This window comes from Agelaius phoeniceus, chromosome 4, assembly GCF_051311805.1.
Source record: "Agelaius phoeniceus isolate bAgePho1 chromosome 4, bAgePho1.hap1, whole genome shotgun sequence".
NCBI lineage: Eukaryota > Metazoa > Chordata > Aves > Passeriformes > Icteridae > Agelaius > Agelaius phoeniceus.
Window position 1 is genome coordinate 35,517,408 of NC_135268.1, and position 17,373 is coordinate 35,534,780.

The 17,373-nt window shown below is 42.4% G+C and overlaps 1 protein-coding gene across 1 annotated transcript in view; it reads left to right on the forward strand.

The window, feature by feature from the left end:
- Positions 1-2,095: 2,095 nt before the first annotated feature.
- The window catches only part of CPE (carboxypeptidase E), a 56,773-nt gene continuing 41,495 nt past the window's right edge, over positions 2,096-17,373 (forward strand). Inside the window, 3 exon segments of the mRNA XM_054633464.2 lie at positions 2,096-2,285; positions 2,288-2,349; positions 2,352-2,817. Of these exon segments, the coding sequence (XP_054489439.2) occupies positions 2,111-2,285; positions 2,288-2,349; positions 2,352-2,817 (703 nt within the window). The 5' untranslated portion in view covers positions 2,096-2,110.

The following is a 17,373-nucleotide window of genomic DNA, read 5'->3' on the forward strand; positions in this document are numbered from 1 at the left end:
TACTCACTGCTCTTGTTACTATCAGCTTACAAGGCCATGCCCAGGTGCCCAGTTATGCTTACAGGCTGGGAATGCCCTTGGGGTTGGAGCATTCCTCTGAGACTGAGGCAAGTGCCAAAACTTTTTACATATTACAAAGAAATTTGGTCTTTGAAGATAATCATCCCTGAAAAAAATAGGGAAAATAGGAGGAAGGATTAGATACAAAGGAAGCCATCAATTTATTCCTCCTACTCAGTTCTGCATATGCTCCTATGCTGTCCGAGAATTTGAACATTGCTTTTTAATCCCTTATTAAAAATAAATTAGTATCTGTGAGCTCAAATATTTGATAGTATATAAACCACCCTGCTTTACACAAGACACTCATGTGTTTTTATACATACACATTGTCTTAAGTTTTTTAAGAGTGGGGGTGAATAAATATGAAAACAGAAGTAAATCCATTCAGATCTAGGTGTGAGACTATTATGTAGTGGAACAATAATTCACTGCTTGAGGAGATGAAAATAAATAGATTATTTCCCAGCCTACTTGTATCTTTTAGTGATGTATTTTGGTAAATTAAATTAGAAGAGAAGCCAATGACAGTTGCCACAAAGAACAAAAGGCAGGCTTTTTGGATCAGAAAGTTCTCCTAGAAAATGATAATGTAACCAGCATCAGCAGATTTATTTACTTTGTATATTGAGAGCAAGGAAAAGTGATGAAGAAAACAAGGAATATTTAGCCTGTGATGAGTGTAGCCAGTACTGCTAAAGAGGGTGAATCTTTTGAATGTTAGGTCAGCTGCCATTACTTGCAGTTCCTGTTTGGAGCACTGAGAGGCTGCACATGTTGTTGCACATTGTTCTAAAGCAGTGTGATGAACAATTTTTTTTTTAATGTAGTCCAATTAATGCTGTTAGGAAGGGGAGAAGTCAGAGAGAGAGCCCTTTTGTGATCCTAAATTCAGTGATCTTGGTCAGAGAAAACACCATATCAAGGAGTCTCTCTACGTCAAAGTCTTGCAAATTAGTGTTGTAATAATCTCAGAGCTAATGGAACATACTATGACAGGCATCTCCAAAAGTTTTCTAGCAGTAAGGATGAAGAGTTGAAGGCTACAAAGAGTGCTCTGAAGGTGCCTTTGTACATGGTTGCCTGGAATTAAAGTGGGCAGGGCAGCTTCTGAACCCAGTTGGCTTTGAAAGATGGTGAGAAGTGGAAGGGCTGAACTTTGGTTCTTGCTATGAAGAAACACATCAAATAATTCAGGACTGACATTCAGGGCCCTGGAAGGTAACAAGTATAGGTAATGAGTATAGGTAAATAGAGACAGATATTCAAGTATTTATGTATAGTAGTTGTACATTTAGGTCTGTGTTTCAGATGTGGGATCACTTTCTGAGCTAGTACATCACCAAAGGTCAGTGCAAACATTCTCTTAGAGATTGTGTCCATTATCACCTTATTTGAAGTAGACACCCACAATTTAGGAAAATATCCATAATATCACCAAAGATTATTAAAAAAAAATCTTCTTGAAAATTGATTCAGTATTAATTGGTGATAGAAAGAGATGTTATACAGGCTCACCCTTATAAATTAGGAGATCAGAATAAACATACGTTATATTATTGTGGACAAAATTCTGTTTGTAGAAGGATGAATTGGATGTGCACTTTTCAAAATTTTGAACCTCAAAATATTCCAGCAAGTCCTTGTGTCCTTAAAAAAAAAAAAAAAAAGAAAAAAATCAATCAAGCAAAAAAAACCCAAAAACCCAAAGCCCAAATCAACAACCAGATATGAAAGTTGCTCTTTAGCATTTAGTCTTTTGCTTTCAGAACTTGTCCTTTGCAGGCTGTTTTAACACAATCTAAACAGCTGTGCCTATGAAGACAAGTTGAAAAGAACAAGGCTTCAGAAGTCCTGTAGTATCTGTGGTCTAGAAGAAACGGATTTATTAATATTTGGTGAATGGTTCTTCACGTGAGCATTTGCTTTGAACAGACTGGGGCGTGCTCTCTAAGTACTGTCAGTATCAGAAAATAAGTCTTGCTTTATCCTCTCCTTTCTGTAATGCGGCAAAGACGCTTTATACAGGGGGAGCAAAGCGACCCTGCAGATGACGGTTTATAGTTTTCCTTGTCAATCAAATGCATTTGTGTTGCCCTGCGATAGCACTGAATCATTCATGGAGCACGCTGTTACTTCACCTTTGTGGCAGCGCGTTAACCCGCTGGGACCGCATACACTGATGAGGCGGTGCGGAAAGCGCGCACCCGGATTCTCGCAGCGCTTTTATCGCAGCAGCTCGATGGCAGCAGCTTGAGCGGCTTTCCCCCGCACCGTGCGGCCGCGGGGCTCGCCCGTCCGCCCTCCGCGGGAGCGCTCGGGCCGCGGATCGGGGCGGAGCGGCCGCTCCGGTCCCGCCCCGCCCCGCCCATCTCCCTCCCGCTCCCTCCCGTTCCCTCTCGTTCCCTGCTTCCCTCCCTCGCTCCCTCGCTCGCTGGGTGCCGCCGGCGCTGGCGGAGCGGCAGGCGGGCGGGATGGCGGCGCGGGTGCTGCTGCTGGCGCTGTGCTGTGCGGTGCTCGCTGCCTGCCGGGCCGCGGCAGAGCCGGCGGCGGGGGCCGCCAGCCGGCGGCGGCGGCTGAGCGCCGAGGAGGGCATCTCCTTCGAGTACCACCGCTACGCCGAGCTGCGGGAGGCGCTGGTGGCCGTGTGGCTGCAGTGCCCCGCCATCAGCAGGATCTACACGGTGGGGCGCAGCGCCGAGGGCCGGGAGCTCCTGGTCATCGAGATCTCGGACCGCCCCGGCGAGCACGAGCCCGGTAAGGGGGGCGCGGCCGGTGCCGCCCGCACCTGTGCGCCGGTAACGGCGGCGGGCGCTGTCCCCGGAGCGCTCGCTGCGGCACCGGCACCGGCTGTAAGCCGCCGTCCGCAGGCGGCGCGGAGCGGCTTTGTGCCGCTGCCTTTAGCGCCCGTTGCGGCGAGAAACGCCCGCATTGCCCAAAATGCCCGGCGCGGGTTAGCTGGCAGGGCAGGCGCTGGCCGCCCTTCCCCGCACGAACCGCAGCGCCCGTGGGAGCGGCGGTGGCGGCCAGGCTGTGCCCGGGGATGTGTCACCCACCGCGGCACGCTGCGGGAGCCGGCACGGGTGCCTCGGGATACGTGGGTGCGCGTACTTAGAGTTTGGGACACCTTGATCAAAGGGAATGGGATTGATGCCGTGCGGTTGTGTTCCACCTAAGATTGTGTCAGTTCCATTGTTTCCGCTTTTAGAATCGGCAGTGTCGCTGATGTCAGTCTGTGAAGGGCTTATCCGTGAGGGCTGCTCGGTACCTTTGGCCCAGCCACGAGCCTTCTGCAGTCATGTCCTCACATTTCCCTCTCTGGGTTACAGCACAGGTCTGGAAGTCCGTGACTTTTAGGCGGAGGTGTGGCTTCTCTGGGGATTTAGCCAATACAATTAGTGCTTAATATTCTGCTTTATGGCCTGAATATAACCTTGCTTTGTGTCCTCAAGAGACTTAATGTTAGAGCTACAGTTAGAGGTTATAGCATATTGGACGTAAGGGGATTGAAAGAGGAAGGCGGAATAGGAAAGCATTGTCTTGGAATGAAAAATGTAGGGAACGCAGTGAAATTTGAAAAATTTCTTTGTGGTGTGTTGCCATCTTGATAAGAGGGGGTGAGGATCCCAAAGCTAAGAATGAATCTATTGCTGCTGTGTAATTTGTACACTAGAATGATAACAGTAATTCTGGGATTTTGCATTGCTACCAGGGAACAGCAGCTCTAGCTCATTTATGTGACTGCTGTGCAAACCAACTGAAAGGGACAAAAAGAACGGCACACCGTGCAGCTGAGATGGGGCTATGCCTCTTCCTGGAGACACACTTCTCTTGGTGTCAGTGATGTGAGAAAGGGCTTGTCATTGGGCCCAAGCTAAAGGGAATCCAGCAGTATATGAACAACAAACTGCAAAAAAGAAAAATTCCTATGGATTGCATACAAGCAGTGTCAAACATTTCCTGGAACGTGCTCGGCACCTTACTAAGAGAGCCCTATAGAAAAAAATGCCACATGTTGCAACGTCCAAATCACATGTCAGGGAATGTGATGAGGCCTGGCAATCTTTAGTGGTGGATGCTGAAAATGCTGGTTATTTAAGGGGATTAACTAGGGTTTGAACAACAGCAAATTCATTGTTTTATGTCAAGCCTCACTTTTATTCTGTGAGGTTCTGAACATTTCTCAAAAAGTGGAGTGCTACTCCTCTCTGCAGTGGTGCATGGGAGAAACTTGGGATCTTTTTGGGAAGGGCAGCAGGACAGAACTCATGCATAGTTACCCTTGCACTCCTTAGAAAGAATTGTAAAAGCATTGATACCACCCCTGCTTCTTTATTACAGAACCTAAGCACCTATATGTTGTGCCAATGGTTACATTAGAGGTGTTTTCTTCTTAAAAATGTGCCCTTTCTTCTACTGTGTAGTAAAAGGCAGCACTGTTTATTTTTCTATGGGAGCTTTTTTAAGCTATGCAGTAAAAGAAGTGGAGCCTTGTACCAGCCTTGGCAGGAAATGTGAGACTGATTCTGCTCATACCTGAAGGGGGGACCCTGCTCACTCTCAGCATCCATGCCTGATACCCAGGACAACAACCAGAGTAAGGATATTTTGTGTGGCAAAGCTTGCAGGATCAGAATCTGATTTATCATCATCTATTATTATTAAAAAATGATGGAATCAAAGACACACATATACATACATATACTTACTTTTTGTTTTTCCCAGACAGCCAAAAAGTTGTAAGTTCTGAACATAATCTATTCCTGCAGGGCATCGTGAGTGCCACAGGATTTATTTTTTAAATATAGGGAAGTATGAACAAAATATATGCTGTGGTTCATAGATTTATAGTCTATAGAGAGCTCATGCTTCTAGAAGGCTGATGAGTACACAGGGATGATACCTGAATCACCTAGTGAACAGCTGTGAAACAAAAAATGTTTGTGTTCACTTAGTGAGCAAGCTGATGACAAAATAGATCAGGAAAGTGTCAGCAGAGCATCAGTAAAGACTCTTTGTACTGAGTAAAGAGGCTTTGTACTGAGTAAATCAAATACTGCCTATACATGCAACCATTGCATAATCACATGTATTGCATGGCTGTGTAGCCTTGTGTGAATGCATTTGGTCCTATGCAAGCGTATAAATCAACTTCCATTTTTGAGTATCAGCTATTTTTGAAAATTAATTTGTAATATGTGTGCAATGTTTGAAAAAAATTGCTGGAGAGAAATAGGAAAACTTCAGAAATGTGCTTTAGACCTCCAAGGCAACTGGAAAAAAACCTCAGTGAATGAAGAAACTGCAACAAATCATAAAGGCCTCATTTTTTTCCTGGGGTAAATATTCATTAGAAGGTTTTTTTTTAAACTCCTGATACTGCACTGGAAGTCAGAATGACTTCATGTGAGCCAGTCTGGTTTCTTGCACAGTCATACCACTTGTCTTTGCAAATCTTGGAAACCTGAATTAGTCACTTGCACACCGTGAGCTGAGCCTTCACTGAGCTCTTCCCAGGGATATGATAAATGCCAGAAGCGTGAGACTGCCTGAAGGTTCTGATGCTACATGAAACCCTGAGAGAATGTGCTGTCTTTCTGCAAACTTGAGCACCACACTACCTGTGCTTTGTGCCAAACAATGTTTGGACTAATATCTGTAATTTTGTGCATTTTGTGTTTTGTTTTGTTTTGTTTTGGTTTTTTTTTTTTTTTTTTTGTTGGTTTGGTTTGGTTTTTTTTTTTGTTTTGTTTTGTTTTTTTCTGTTTTTATAAAGTGTTTGTTTGGGCGTTTATTGTGGCAACGATTTCTTTAGGGTGATACTGCATTTGTATGGGAGATTAGAGCCTGCAGTCACTGATGGAAAAGAAGCCCTTGAATAAGGAAAAGCACAACCCAGAGATGAAGGTGTTTGAACTTTATCAAGTTTTATACCAAGGCAGAAAACATCACTTTAAGTCACTGAGGACAAGGCATGAAGGCAGAGAAGACTTGAATGAGTCTGTGTCAGTGGTTATGTGTAGAAGGTGTTTCATGAACGTAGACTGGAAGGAATCAAAATATTTTGGAGTAGCTTTGATTGCATGAGAAAATACAGTTTCATCCCTGTGCCCACCAAAAGTTGGCAAAGTTGACAGAAGCCTGTGGACAGCAAGGTCAGATAAAATGAGGAGAAAGAAATTGTGAGAAGTTGATGGTGGACCAGGGGAAAACAGGACATTTGATGGTAAAGCACAGATTTATTTTTGTTTTTTCTGGGACAATACTTTGCCTTAGTTCACATGCAGGAGAATACCGACTACTCCTGAGGAAATAGGCTCTTGCTGTGGATGTCTGATGTTCTGTTGAACAGAATGTTAATGATTTTATTGTTCATCCTTTTCCCCACAAGCATCTTTAAAAATACTTCAAATGGAAGGAAACTACTACTAATTTGTAGTAGAGTGAGGCAACTGGTTTTCTAGAAAATGACATAGTTTGCAGTTTCAAACAATGCATTATGAAGTGGTGAGGCAGGAGCACACCATGTGTGAATTGAGCAGCGCAGCTGTGACTTGGAACATTCACAGGGCCCTGTGGGTGTGACTTCAGTCAATTTTATGAGGTGCGACTCAGCTACAATAATTCTTGGACCCATCACTTTATCAAAGACTCCACTTGGCAGGGTGAGGAAATGAGCTGGGTTGGTCACTGCTGGCACTGAGCCTAAATAAGCTTCTAGGCTTCCCAAATTGCAGCTCCTGTACTAGCCCCTCCAGAGCCCCCAGATGAGAGGCGCTCGCTTTTCTACACCCCAGCCATGCAGTGCTAGAACCATTTCCTCTGGCAAAAAAATAATTAGAGGGTGACTAAGAGAGAAGTGAAAATCATGGCTCTATATTGATGAATGGAGAAATCCAGGATCTGTCTGCTAATACAAACAGGTTTTCATTCTGTCACTGAAGTGCTCCTGTATTCAGCTGTGGCACCAGCCATGCAAACTGGTGCTTTCAGTGGTAAGAAGTTACAAAAAGTAAAGCTGATGAATTTACAGGGAGAAAAAGTGTTTCTCATAATGCCTTTGTCACTGTTGCACAAAACCCATTTTAAAATTTAAAATTTCTTGATTTATTGTAATCGAAATGACTCTGCAGCCATTTAAGAGAACCATGAGCAAGTGCTGCTCTTTTTCAAAAGAGAGAGCAGGAAGAAGAACGAGCACACATGTAGGAGGCTGCTGAAGTTTCAGGCCAGCATGGGCAGGAATCAGCTGTGCCACTGTAGGTGGCAGCCAGAGTGGGGAGGCCACTGGATGTCACCTGTGGGTATTATGGGCTGTCCTGCTTCAGAGTGGGTGCAGTGCTGGGGTTGGTGTCAGGGTGTTGCATCCCTGGTGATGTCAGAAAGCACACAGCCTGTCTCTTGGTTATGGAGGTGTCACCAGACACAGCTGTCCTAACCTCATTATCTACATTAATTGCACTTGATTTTCTAAATCTTTCTTTTCCTTGTGCCCCAAATCTGCACATAAAAATCTTATGAGCTCTTTGATTGGACCTGTTGATCTTTCCTGTATTTGAAAAGCATTAATACAAATTGCACATGGCAAGAGCTTGCTATTAAATCTAGATATTAGAGAGCATGCCCAATTTGTGTGCCCGAGGTTTAAGCAAACATCAGTTTTTATCAAGGGCCACTCATGTAGTGTTCCCTTTTTGAAGGGAGATGCTGAAGGCTACAGGGTGGTTGCTGGTAGATGTGTGTGCACTTTGCTCATACTCACCCAGCTGCACTGCATAAAGGTCGGGGCTGTAAATAGGTCGGTGTCAGCAGAGCACTTTGTATCAGGAACACGGGAGATGCTGTGCTGACCGTGTTGTGCTTTCACCCTTTCTGTCAGCTGTGGTTTAGCTGCTCTCCTGGCTTAGGTTTGCAATCCTCTTAAAGGTGGGCTGCTGCCTGGGCACCTGCAGCACCAGGCAAGCGGGAGCGGGGCAGCTGCTGGTGTCTCTATAGGGATGGATAGAAAACGCAGAGTAAAACATGGTTGAACTTATTCCTCGTGTAGCCTTCTGCATTTGGAATTTTTCTTTCCTTTGAGCCTCAGGGAACAGATTTTCTTTCAGAGCTTGTGAGGATGTTCTGGCTTTCTCATCAAAACCTGTCAGGGATATGCTACTGACTCGTCTGCTGGGAGTGCAGATCTGGGACGGGCTGTACCTCCTGCATTCTACAGAAGGCTGGGAAGCTGTAATTACCTTTCCAGCAAAATCCCTTATGGGTTTTTGTGCCGGTTAGGGTATCCCTCTGAAGTCACCCAGCCAGGGTTTGGCCTGGGGTAATTCCTGGCAGGACGATTTTAATGCTGCCTGCATTCAGAGTGGGATGTTCCATGTCCTTCACAGACTGTGTAGGTTGTGCAGGTCTTGGGAGGGCTGTAGAGCAGCATGAAGAAGAACATGGCTGCATGTGCGTGCTGAGTGAATTCTTTAGACTTTTAGATTCTTCTTCCTTAATTTTATCTTTCTTAAATAATATTTCCTTAATAGTTCTGATTTCATCCTATCTCAGTACTCGTGTTCAGCCAAAAATAGAGGTGTAGAATACAAAGCGAAAAACGTCTCACAGAACTGGTGCAAATCAAGGAGAGGCAGACACATTTACAGATCTCATTCGCAGCTCGTTGTTAATGCCATTCACGTTCCCATTGAAGTCAATGGAAATTCCCAGTGAGTGTGGTTAGGCGGTTGTGCTAGGCAGTCTGCAGTGCTCCCGACAGATACAATGCCCTCACTCCAAATCGCTTCACTGACAGGTATTTAAAGGCTTCCCTTTTTTGTTAGAACATTTAAGAAAGGGTTAATAGAGGCTGTGTGCTACCTGCGGAAACACAGTGCATCCCAGCAACTGCATCTCAGCGGTTCATCTTTTATTTACTGGGATAGCACAAATGGCAAACAAGCCGGGGTAAAAAGGTCTGTAATCATTAAAAATAAACATGGCTCTAGAGAAGGCAGTTGTTTTACTTTTCAGACTTGAAATGAGTGTGAGTGTGCAGACTATTCACGGCTTGTTGATCTGACCCTGACTGCTTTTGACAGTCCCACTCCTTTAGAAAGAGTTAATTACTTTAATTTCTTTCAAAGAGAAGAGTTGTCATCACCTCCCACACCTTCAGATTGCCTTATCAGTTCCCAAAGAAAACAGAAGGGAGGCCTGTTTTGTTATTGTCTCGGCTTAAAGTGATGTTTTATTAGGGTGGCAATAATGTAAACTCCAGAGAATTCGTGAGAAGTCTATAAAGCATAGGTATTTCCCAAGATTTTGTGACGTGTATTGTCAAAGCCAGTAAGTTGGAGTTGTGTGATTTATCAAAAGTGATCTCGTTATTAAAATATGTTAAATTTTTTTTCAGGAAAAACTGTTTATTATTCTGTAAATTAGTAATCAATATCTCAAGCCTTTAAATAACTTGGAGGGTGAAAAACAGAGGACAGGTGTTCTGATTTCAGAATAAACATAAATTTTTGGTTGTAACAGTGGAATTGCTGCTAGACACAGCTGATAATTTAGTATTCAAACTTGTTTGGAATTAGTTCTGTGCCCATTACATCTAATTTCTGTTTTCAAAGATGGCATGTGATTTAGAAGCCTACATCCTGGCATGCATATTCATGCTGTAATCTCCCTTTTCCTGGTCGGCAGGAACACCTCTTGGCTAGACTGCAGTCCCTCTGAAAGCATCCGTTTTCTCTACTGACTCTAAGGGGAGCTAACATTGGGTAGGATTCTGACTTAGGAATGTGTGCAAGAGCTTATGGTTAAGTTCTGGTGAATCCCAGCCTTCATGTATCATCATCTAATGTACCTTGTTGTGCTTCATGTGCTGTTTTTGCAAAACATGCATAATAGTGTATGAACCCTGTCTGAGCTTTTTTCAGCAGATCAGTTTATTTTTTTAAGTCCTCATATCTATTTTAATTCGTGTTCCCCCTAAGAAGAAAAAAACCCAAAACATCATGTCACATATTTTTTTGGTCTACACTTACACTTTAAACTAAAGTCTCATGCATGTATTACCATAGAGTCTTGCTGTTTTGTTTTCTTGGTTTTTTTTTTCCCTCCAATTGGATAGGGAATTAAACTGTGAGGACTAGTAACTCAATCCTCTTAAAATTTTGTGGAACTAAAAAAAGTGAAAACCATAGCATGTACTTTAAGGCTTCTGGGCAAGGTAATTGAAATGATTACTAGGGTTAACAAGGAGCAGAGTAAAGGGTGTAAACATCATTTTGGAGTAAGGTCCACATCAAAAGCCAGCATTCAGTGAATTCAGTGGGAATGGTGTGTTATATATTATTATTTTCTAGTGTGCTGGAGCTAAATGAAGACATCAAGGGTCTCTGTAGTAAAAAGGTTGGGAAAAAAATCCTTATCAGCAAAACAGAGTACGCAGGTTTGATCTGCTGTGGGACAGAAAATGGAGCTCTTTTGTCTGCCATACATCAGCTTGTATCACCTCAGGATAAGGGTGAAAGCTGGTGGTGTTCTGGGAGCTCTGCAGAACAACAGTGCTGAAACTGAGCTAGTCCCAATTTCGCATGCTGGGGTTTTGGGTTTTGGAACAGAAGTTCTGCCACACTATGAAGAAATGACTGTATGTGTCAAGGTGCAGTAGCTGCCCTGGCAATGAAGTTGTTGGCTCTCTTGCTGCTTTCAGGGGCACTGCTGGGGAAAAGGACACTGGACTAAAAGTGAGGTGTTGGTCCATGGTGCCCTTCCCTTTGCAATGGAGGTTTCCTGCAGGGTGCCAGCTCTGTGCTAGCTGAATTGGCATTGGTCACATCTTCCTGTCACAGCAGCAGGTATTGTCAAAGAGCTGTGAGGTTTGGGTCAATATGAGGCCATATGTTAGAGATGTGTCTATGTACCCTGTACAATGGCCAGGTAAGAGAGGATCTTGAATCATGAACCTGTGGCTGGCAGTTCAAAGGCAGTAAACATTTGTTTTTAATTAATGTCCAAAGAGAGACATTTATAACTGCATAAGGTAGTAGCTGCTTCCTGGTAGTTGTTCATACTGAATTGTGAGGAGAACCTCACATCCTTGTTTGCTTGCAAGTGAAGTCCCATGGAGACAGGTGTTCTTTGCATGGAGCTGCATGTGGCCTTTGAGTGTGAGCTGCCTGATTTATGATCAAAGATACTGTTCTGGCTGTAGAGCCTGCCCAAAGCAAGAACAACCTGATATAAAATTTTGGTAGCCAAACTGAATTTCATTTTTATATCTTTTATTTTAAAGCAAGCAGTGCTGGGTGGCTGGGGAATCACTGCTCTACTCATGGCGCACACCACTACAAGTTCACCAGAGCATCTATACTGTTTTTAAGCCTACAAAGCATTTTCCAGTGTGCTTGTGTTAGTCCGAATCAGCAAGTATCAACAAGCTGGGATCAGCAATTTCATAATCTTTCCAGGTGGTCATTGGTTTCCTGTCCCTCTTGTGGTCATCTGGAGGGAGGCCTTTCACCAGTGTCTGCTACATCTTGTACAAGTTCATCAAGCTCTTTATTACACATAAGCATTTTATTACACATTAGTTGCTTTGTTGCAATATCCCTTAGCTTTACCTCAACTTCCTCTATTTTATTCTAAGCATCAGTTGTTTTTGCCACCTCATCTCTTTTACTTTACTATACTTCTATTTTTTTTCTTCAATGCTTTATTTGGCAATTTGGTCAAAAAGTTTCAGAACTGTTATTTGTAGTTATCCCATGGAACGTATCCACTTTCAACGCAGCAGATGCAAGCATTTGCTGATGCCATTGCTGATTGACTCGAATCACAAAAGCATTTTTCACACAATCTGAATGCCATTTTGAGTACTTATGCTTAGGGATGCACTTGCCTTAAAGCCAAATGAAAAGAGTTGTTTGATCAGGGGAGACTGTCAGACTGGCCAAAGTTTATTGAACTGTTCTCTTGGCATCCTTGCTGGGCTAATGATCTGGTAGGTGTCTAGAAAGTATGGCACAGACATTTGCCTTATTAGCTCTCCAAACAAAAGAGAAGTCATATAGTACATTGCTATGAGAAATACAACTAAGAGTTCAAAGATACAGAGGAAGTGGAAGGAGAGTGAGACATTTCAAAGATTAAAACTTTCTGCTTAGTTGTGTTTCCCATACCATCACATTAGAGATATCTGGATAATACATGTGTGAATTACCACATGCTCGTCTCCTGACATTTTTGGCTGCAAAACATTCATTTGAATTTTATTTTTGGGTCCCTCAAACTCAGCATCACTGTCCTTCAGTTACACATTGTTTTCCTTCAGTGTTATGAGTGGTGCATTCCTTGCACATTGATCATTCAAAATAAAAACCTTTTTTCCTGTGCTAAACCAAATATTTTGCGGTTTTGGCAGCATTTTGGCTTATTGCACAAAAACACAGTTCTAGAACTATAAGCAAAATTGGGGTGAGTCTAAGACATAAATAGACCCTTTTTACCCACCTGAAAAATGGTGCTTCAAAGGAAGCCTTGTGACTATGGTAAGCTGACTCTCCATGTCAGATCTGCCCCTGGTAAGACTAGGCCATGCTTAAATTTTTCCTCCCACCCAGCTGCTGACCATTCTCAAATCAATCTGAAGTCAGTGGGAGCTATTAATCTGAATTTAAGCAGGAGGCTTATAAATCTGGTAATAGTGAATCCTAAATGTTTAAGCCAACTTGCATGTGTATTCTACAAAAAGAAAGCTAAATGTGACTCTAGTTCTGTAATAGCCTGCACTTAAGGAATGAGTGGCCCAAGTTTATGCTGCTCTTGATGAAATGTCTTCCTTCTCTTTGGTGACATCAGTACATAGAGGGATGGAGAGGAAAAAAAGCTGTGTAGTTGGGAGCTGGGCTTTCACATGCTTAAATTTTAAACATTGCCATTGTAGGACGTTGTTTGACAGAGAGGAAAATCTGTTTTGAGGTAAAGGATGGCTGGCTGCTTTCCTGGCTCTGCTGGGAATTTTTTGTGGTTTTGGGTAAGAGCACCCTCTCCCTGTGACTCAGGTTCTCCTCTCCATGCCTAGGTTCTCAGCCTCCATGCTGTGTTTACGTGTGGCTGTGCAATGTCCCAGGTGTAGAGGTACTTGAGAGGCAGCATGTGGTTCAGCATTTGATCTGCCTTTAACAGGCAGTTCCTACCTGCTTCCTGTCAGATTTTTCCTAGGTAGCAAGTAGCCCCAATATTTGTGTTGACTCAGCTATGCTAATGGACATATGGTGAGGAGTCTCTCCAAGAGCTTCTCTCCCTATTTGCCTGCTGCAGATCCACAGTTTTTTGTTTTGTTTAAAAATCTGCCTTCATAGCAGATAAATATAAAGAAGGAACCAAATCCTTTTCTTCTGGTGATGGTAGGGAGAGTCACAACAGAGACATCAATATTTGCAGGGTTTCCACGTGTTGCAGATATGGGAAAAAATCCATAGTCAAAATAAATATTGCTACCCTTCAGTGAAAATCTTTCAGTACAAATCTTTAGTGGAAAAGCCTATAAATAAACAGAAACAGAGGAACATCTGTTCCTGATACTCTATGAAGCAGCTGATAAAAATAAAATCTGTATTATAACAGTAGCCAAAACAAGATGAAAAAGTACCTGACAATGGCACACCTCCTGAATAGACAAGTTTTGGAGCCAAGAAGCTCATCTGACTTGAAAATTGAAGAATTGTCTGAAATAGATGTTGCCATGGAGACAGATAGGATTAGCAGCCTGAGACTGATTTCATTGGTCTGCTGCTAGCACAAGTTGCTTGTTTGAGTAGCATTAATATGTTGTCTCATGCTGCTTTATATGCTGAGACCATCTGGCATTAGTGGTATTTAAAGGTGCAGCCCTGTTACGGAAGGAGTTGGCCAACATAGTTTGATTTATGTTTGTAAGACAAGCTAAAAGAGTTACAGGGTCTTTGGAAAGCTGTCTTGTGCACAAAAATATTCTGAAAAGTCACAGCTTGTGCAGAGATGAAGTGGGGCTTTGGGAAGCAGCATGAGGAATTTCAGAAGTTTCTTTATACTCAGTCAGCACATATTTGAAATATTCTCTGCACAAATACACACTTCTGCATGTTTCTTCAGGTGTGACTGTGAAGGCAGCCACATGTTTTCAAAAATAAGCCTTTTCACTGCAAAGCTGCTCAGGAACTACAGCTCCACCACCTTGAACCAACACAAGATCATATTGTGTATTGAGGAAAAGTATGTTGTAATGTTGCAGTGTTAAATGAAGAAATTAAGGTCTAACCAAACAAGAGTCCCTTTAGCTTACTTCAGATTCCATGATTTCAAGAAAAGTATATCTTCTTTTAGTTTGACTGTATACCTTAAAAATGTATTTTTTAGCAAAGAATTTGATAAGAAAGGCAGTTTGTAGAGACTAAGATAAACCTTATCTTTGATCTATTTATATCAATGAGTCTTCATCTGCTTTCCTTAATACCACTCTGGAGTGGGACTTATCTTCCAAAGGAGCTTATATGTCAGTGCTGACATGCCTCAGATGCATATAAATTTTCACTATTTTTTCTTTGATAATAATTATCTTGGTACTTAATTATTCTCAGGGCTTTTCACCCAGACAGAGATGAATGGTTAGAATGACCAAATAAGAGCCAGAAGATATTGCTGTCTGAGGTCAAGTTCCAGTGTGGAGGTTTTTCTGAAGGCTGGGCATGGTAAGGAAAGTGGCTAGAAGGAAAACCAGCTGGAGGCTTTGTTCTTCTGGGTACACTTAAAACTGGATGGAATTTGAAGTCAAGTCTCGATAATTATCCCGAAGCTTGATAGGCATTTTTACATTTACATGACATTTTTAGAGCTTACTGATGTTCTGAAAGTACTGATGGAAAGCATTTCTAGCAGTGCTGTGCAGCAGGTATGTCAAATGTCAGTATCTGGAGAACTGAAACAAAATAAAATAATGTGAAGGAATGAACATTTGTCCTCAGGTATTGATGTGATTGATATTTCTTGGGTATTAGTGTGAAGTGTGTAGTACAGTAATAAAATGAAACAAGGACATGGAGTCTGTCCCACAAATCTTTAGATTTTAAGCTTTTATTCTGGAGCTCTGACTTTGGTGCCAAAACAAATTCTTTTTATAATTTTGCTTCAAGTGCAGGACCCAAGAAATACATAGCTGTGAATGTCCTCACTCCTTCAAATAACTTTAGAATGATTATGTTTGGTGCCTAATGTTTTTACAGCTTAGTTCTGTTTTAACAAAATGAATATAGGGCACAGGAAGAAAGCCAAATAACTTGTATTCCCAGCCTGCTCCCAACCCCCAAGTCCTAGTTTGCAAATCATTTGCTCCCTGTTTTGTTTGCTTGTTTTTAATGCTGCCATTCAGTTCTGTCTGAAACAAAGCTTGGGTGCAGTTTTGGGTGTCAGTGCCCCCAAGACCATGGTGATACAGATGTTACTGCCATAGAGCTGTTTGCTGCTGTTACCCCTGAGCAGTCTTCCAGCATTACCTTGTCATGTCTTGTAGCCTCCCATGCATCTTCCTGCTCTCACAACACATCACACTTCCACAGTGTGCAAAAATATTAAAATCACCCTGAGAGTCTGTGATGCTATCCCTGCATGATTGTAGGCCCTTTGGTTTAGATAAACCCCCAAAGTAACTATTTCCTAAAGACCCTGTGGGGCCAGGAGTATCCTCCTCCATCTGTGGGGCAGGATCAGGAGAGATCCTGGCCTGAGGAGCTGGGGTGTAAGCCACCTACACTGCTTGGTCTGCTGGGTGCTTGTTGGTTTTCAGTTTTATTATTTGTACTTAAACACTTAATTTCTGAAGCTGCTGGTTTTGGCCAGATGCTGCTTCATTCCTTCACATTATTTTATTTGTTTCAGTTCTCCAGATACTGACATTTGACATACCAGTATTTATAGTCTAGGAATGAACTTTTGTTTTTTCTCCATTCCATTCATTTCCAGGGATAGATTGCTGCATCAATTCTTGCTGCATTTCCATAGCATTTAGATGAGCTGACTGCAGCTGATTAAGCTATTCACTGAATATTTCAGTGTGAGAAAAGGTGATAGAATTGAGAAACAATAGCATCTGAAATAGCACCAGTTGTGCTACATAACATTCTGCTGAGTTGCAAAGTCTGGTGACTTGACTGTCTGAAATTGAAATAGTTGCAGTCAGGCTTTCTTGTCTGGAGTGTCCAACACAATTCTTTAAATTTACTATTAATGTGAAGTGGAATGAATACAGATTAATGTTTCTAAAGTTTTGTGATATATTTTACCAGTAGCCCTGAAAACAAATGATATGGCAATGTACTTTTGAAATAACCAGCCACAGATGGCTAAGACACATTGTTCTCAAAATATCACTGCAATAGCACAGATACGGTAGATTATTTTAACAATAGATTTTCTATATTCAGTGGATTACTAAAATATGATTCCATATGATGGGGGCAATTTCAGAAACTTGTAGTTAAAAGCAGCTGAATCATCAGAAGGTGGAATGTGTCCTGTATGAAGAATCAACAAAAGGCTCCAAAAATGCTTTGTTTGACAGAGCTGTTATTAGATTTATGCTTCTTAAGGTTTTTCCCAGGAAAATTGCTCCTTTGGATATCATTCCAGTGCTGCTCCAGTAATCCCAGTGAAATCACAATATAAAGTCAATCTGGAGAGCTCAGTTATTTGATGTGAAGGCTAGAAGAAGATTTAGTGCCCATGTATACCTCTGACTTCCCCCACAGAGCTGCAGACTATTTGTTGTGCCTGTGCTGCAGCTCACCCTCTGGGACCCTGGGGCAGCAGGGCTTGCACAGCTTGTGGCACCTGTGGTAGGGAATAGTTTGGTATCTGAGATGGCCAGACACCACAGAAACTGAAGATGCTGTCTGGTGCAGTCCAGTCCATTCTCCATTTTCTCTTCCCTAGGAGCTGAAAGGATTAGGATGATCTAAACAAGAAAAAAAGGTTCTTTAGTGTCCTCTCTAATGACTTAGTGGCATTGTCTTTTGTTCATACTCATCCACTCTGTACAGACTTGCTAGCACTGCATATGGTGTCTCTAGGAGTTCCTTATTCACTTGGTATCAAAATTTACTTTATGTAGCTTTAAATATAAATTACAGATCTCATGTTTGCTTTATTTTTTTTCCTCCAGTACAAAACACATTGGTGTGAGGCAGGGCATTGAGCATCATGCTACTAACTAAAGTCAGGAAGAGTGCTGCATGTTGCAAGGGAAAAATCATCCACAGCTGAACAGATTAGAATTTACTTATTGTTAGTGCC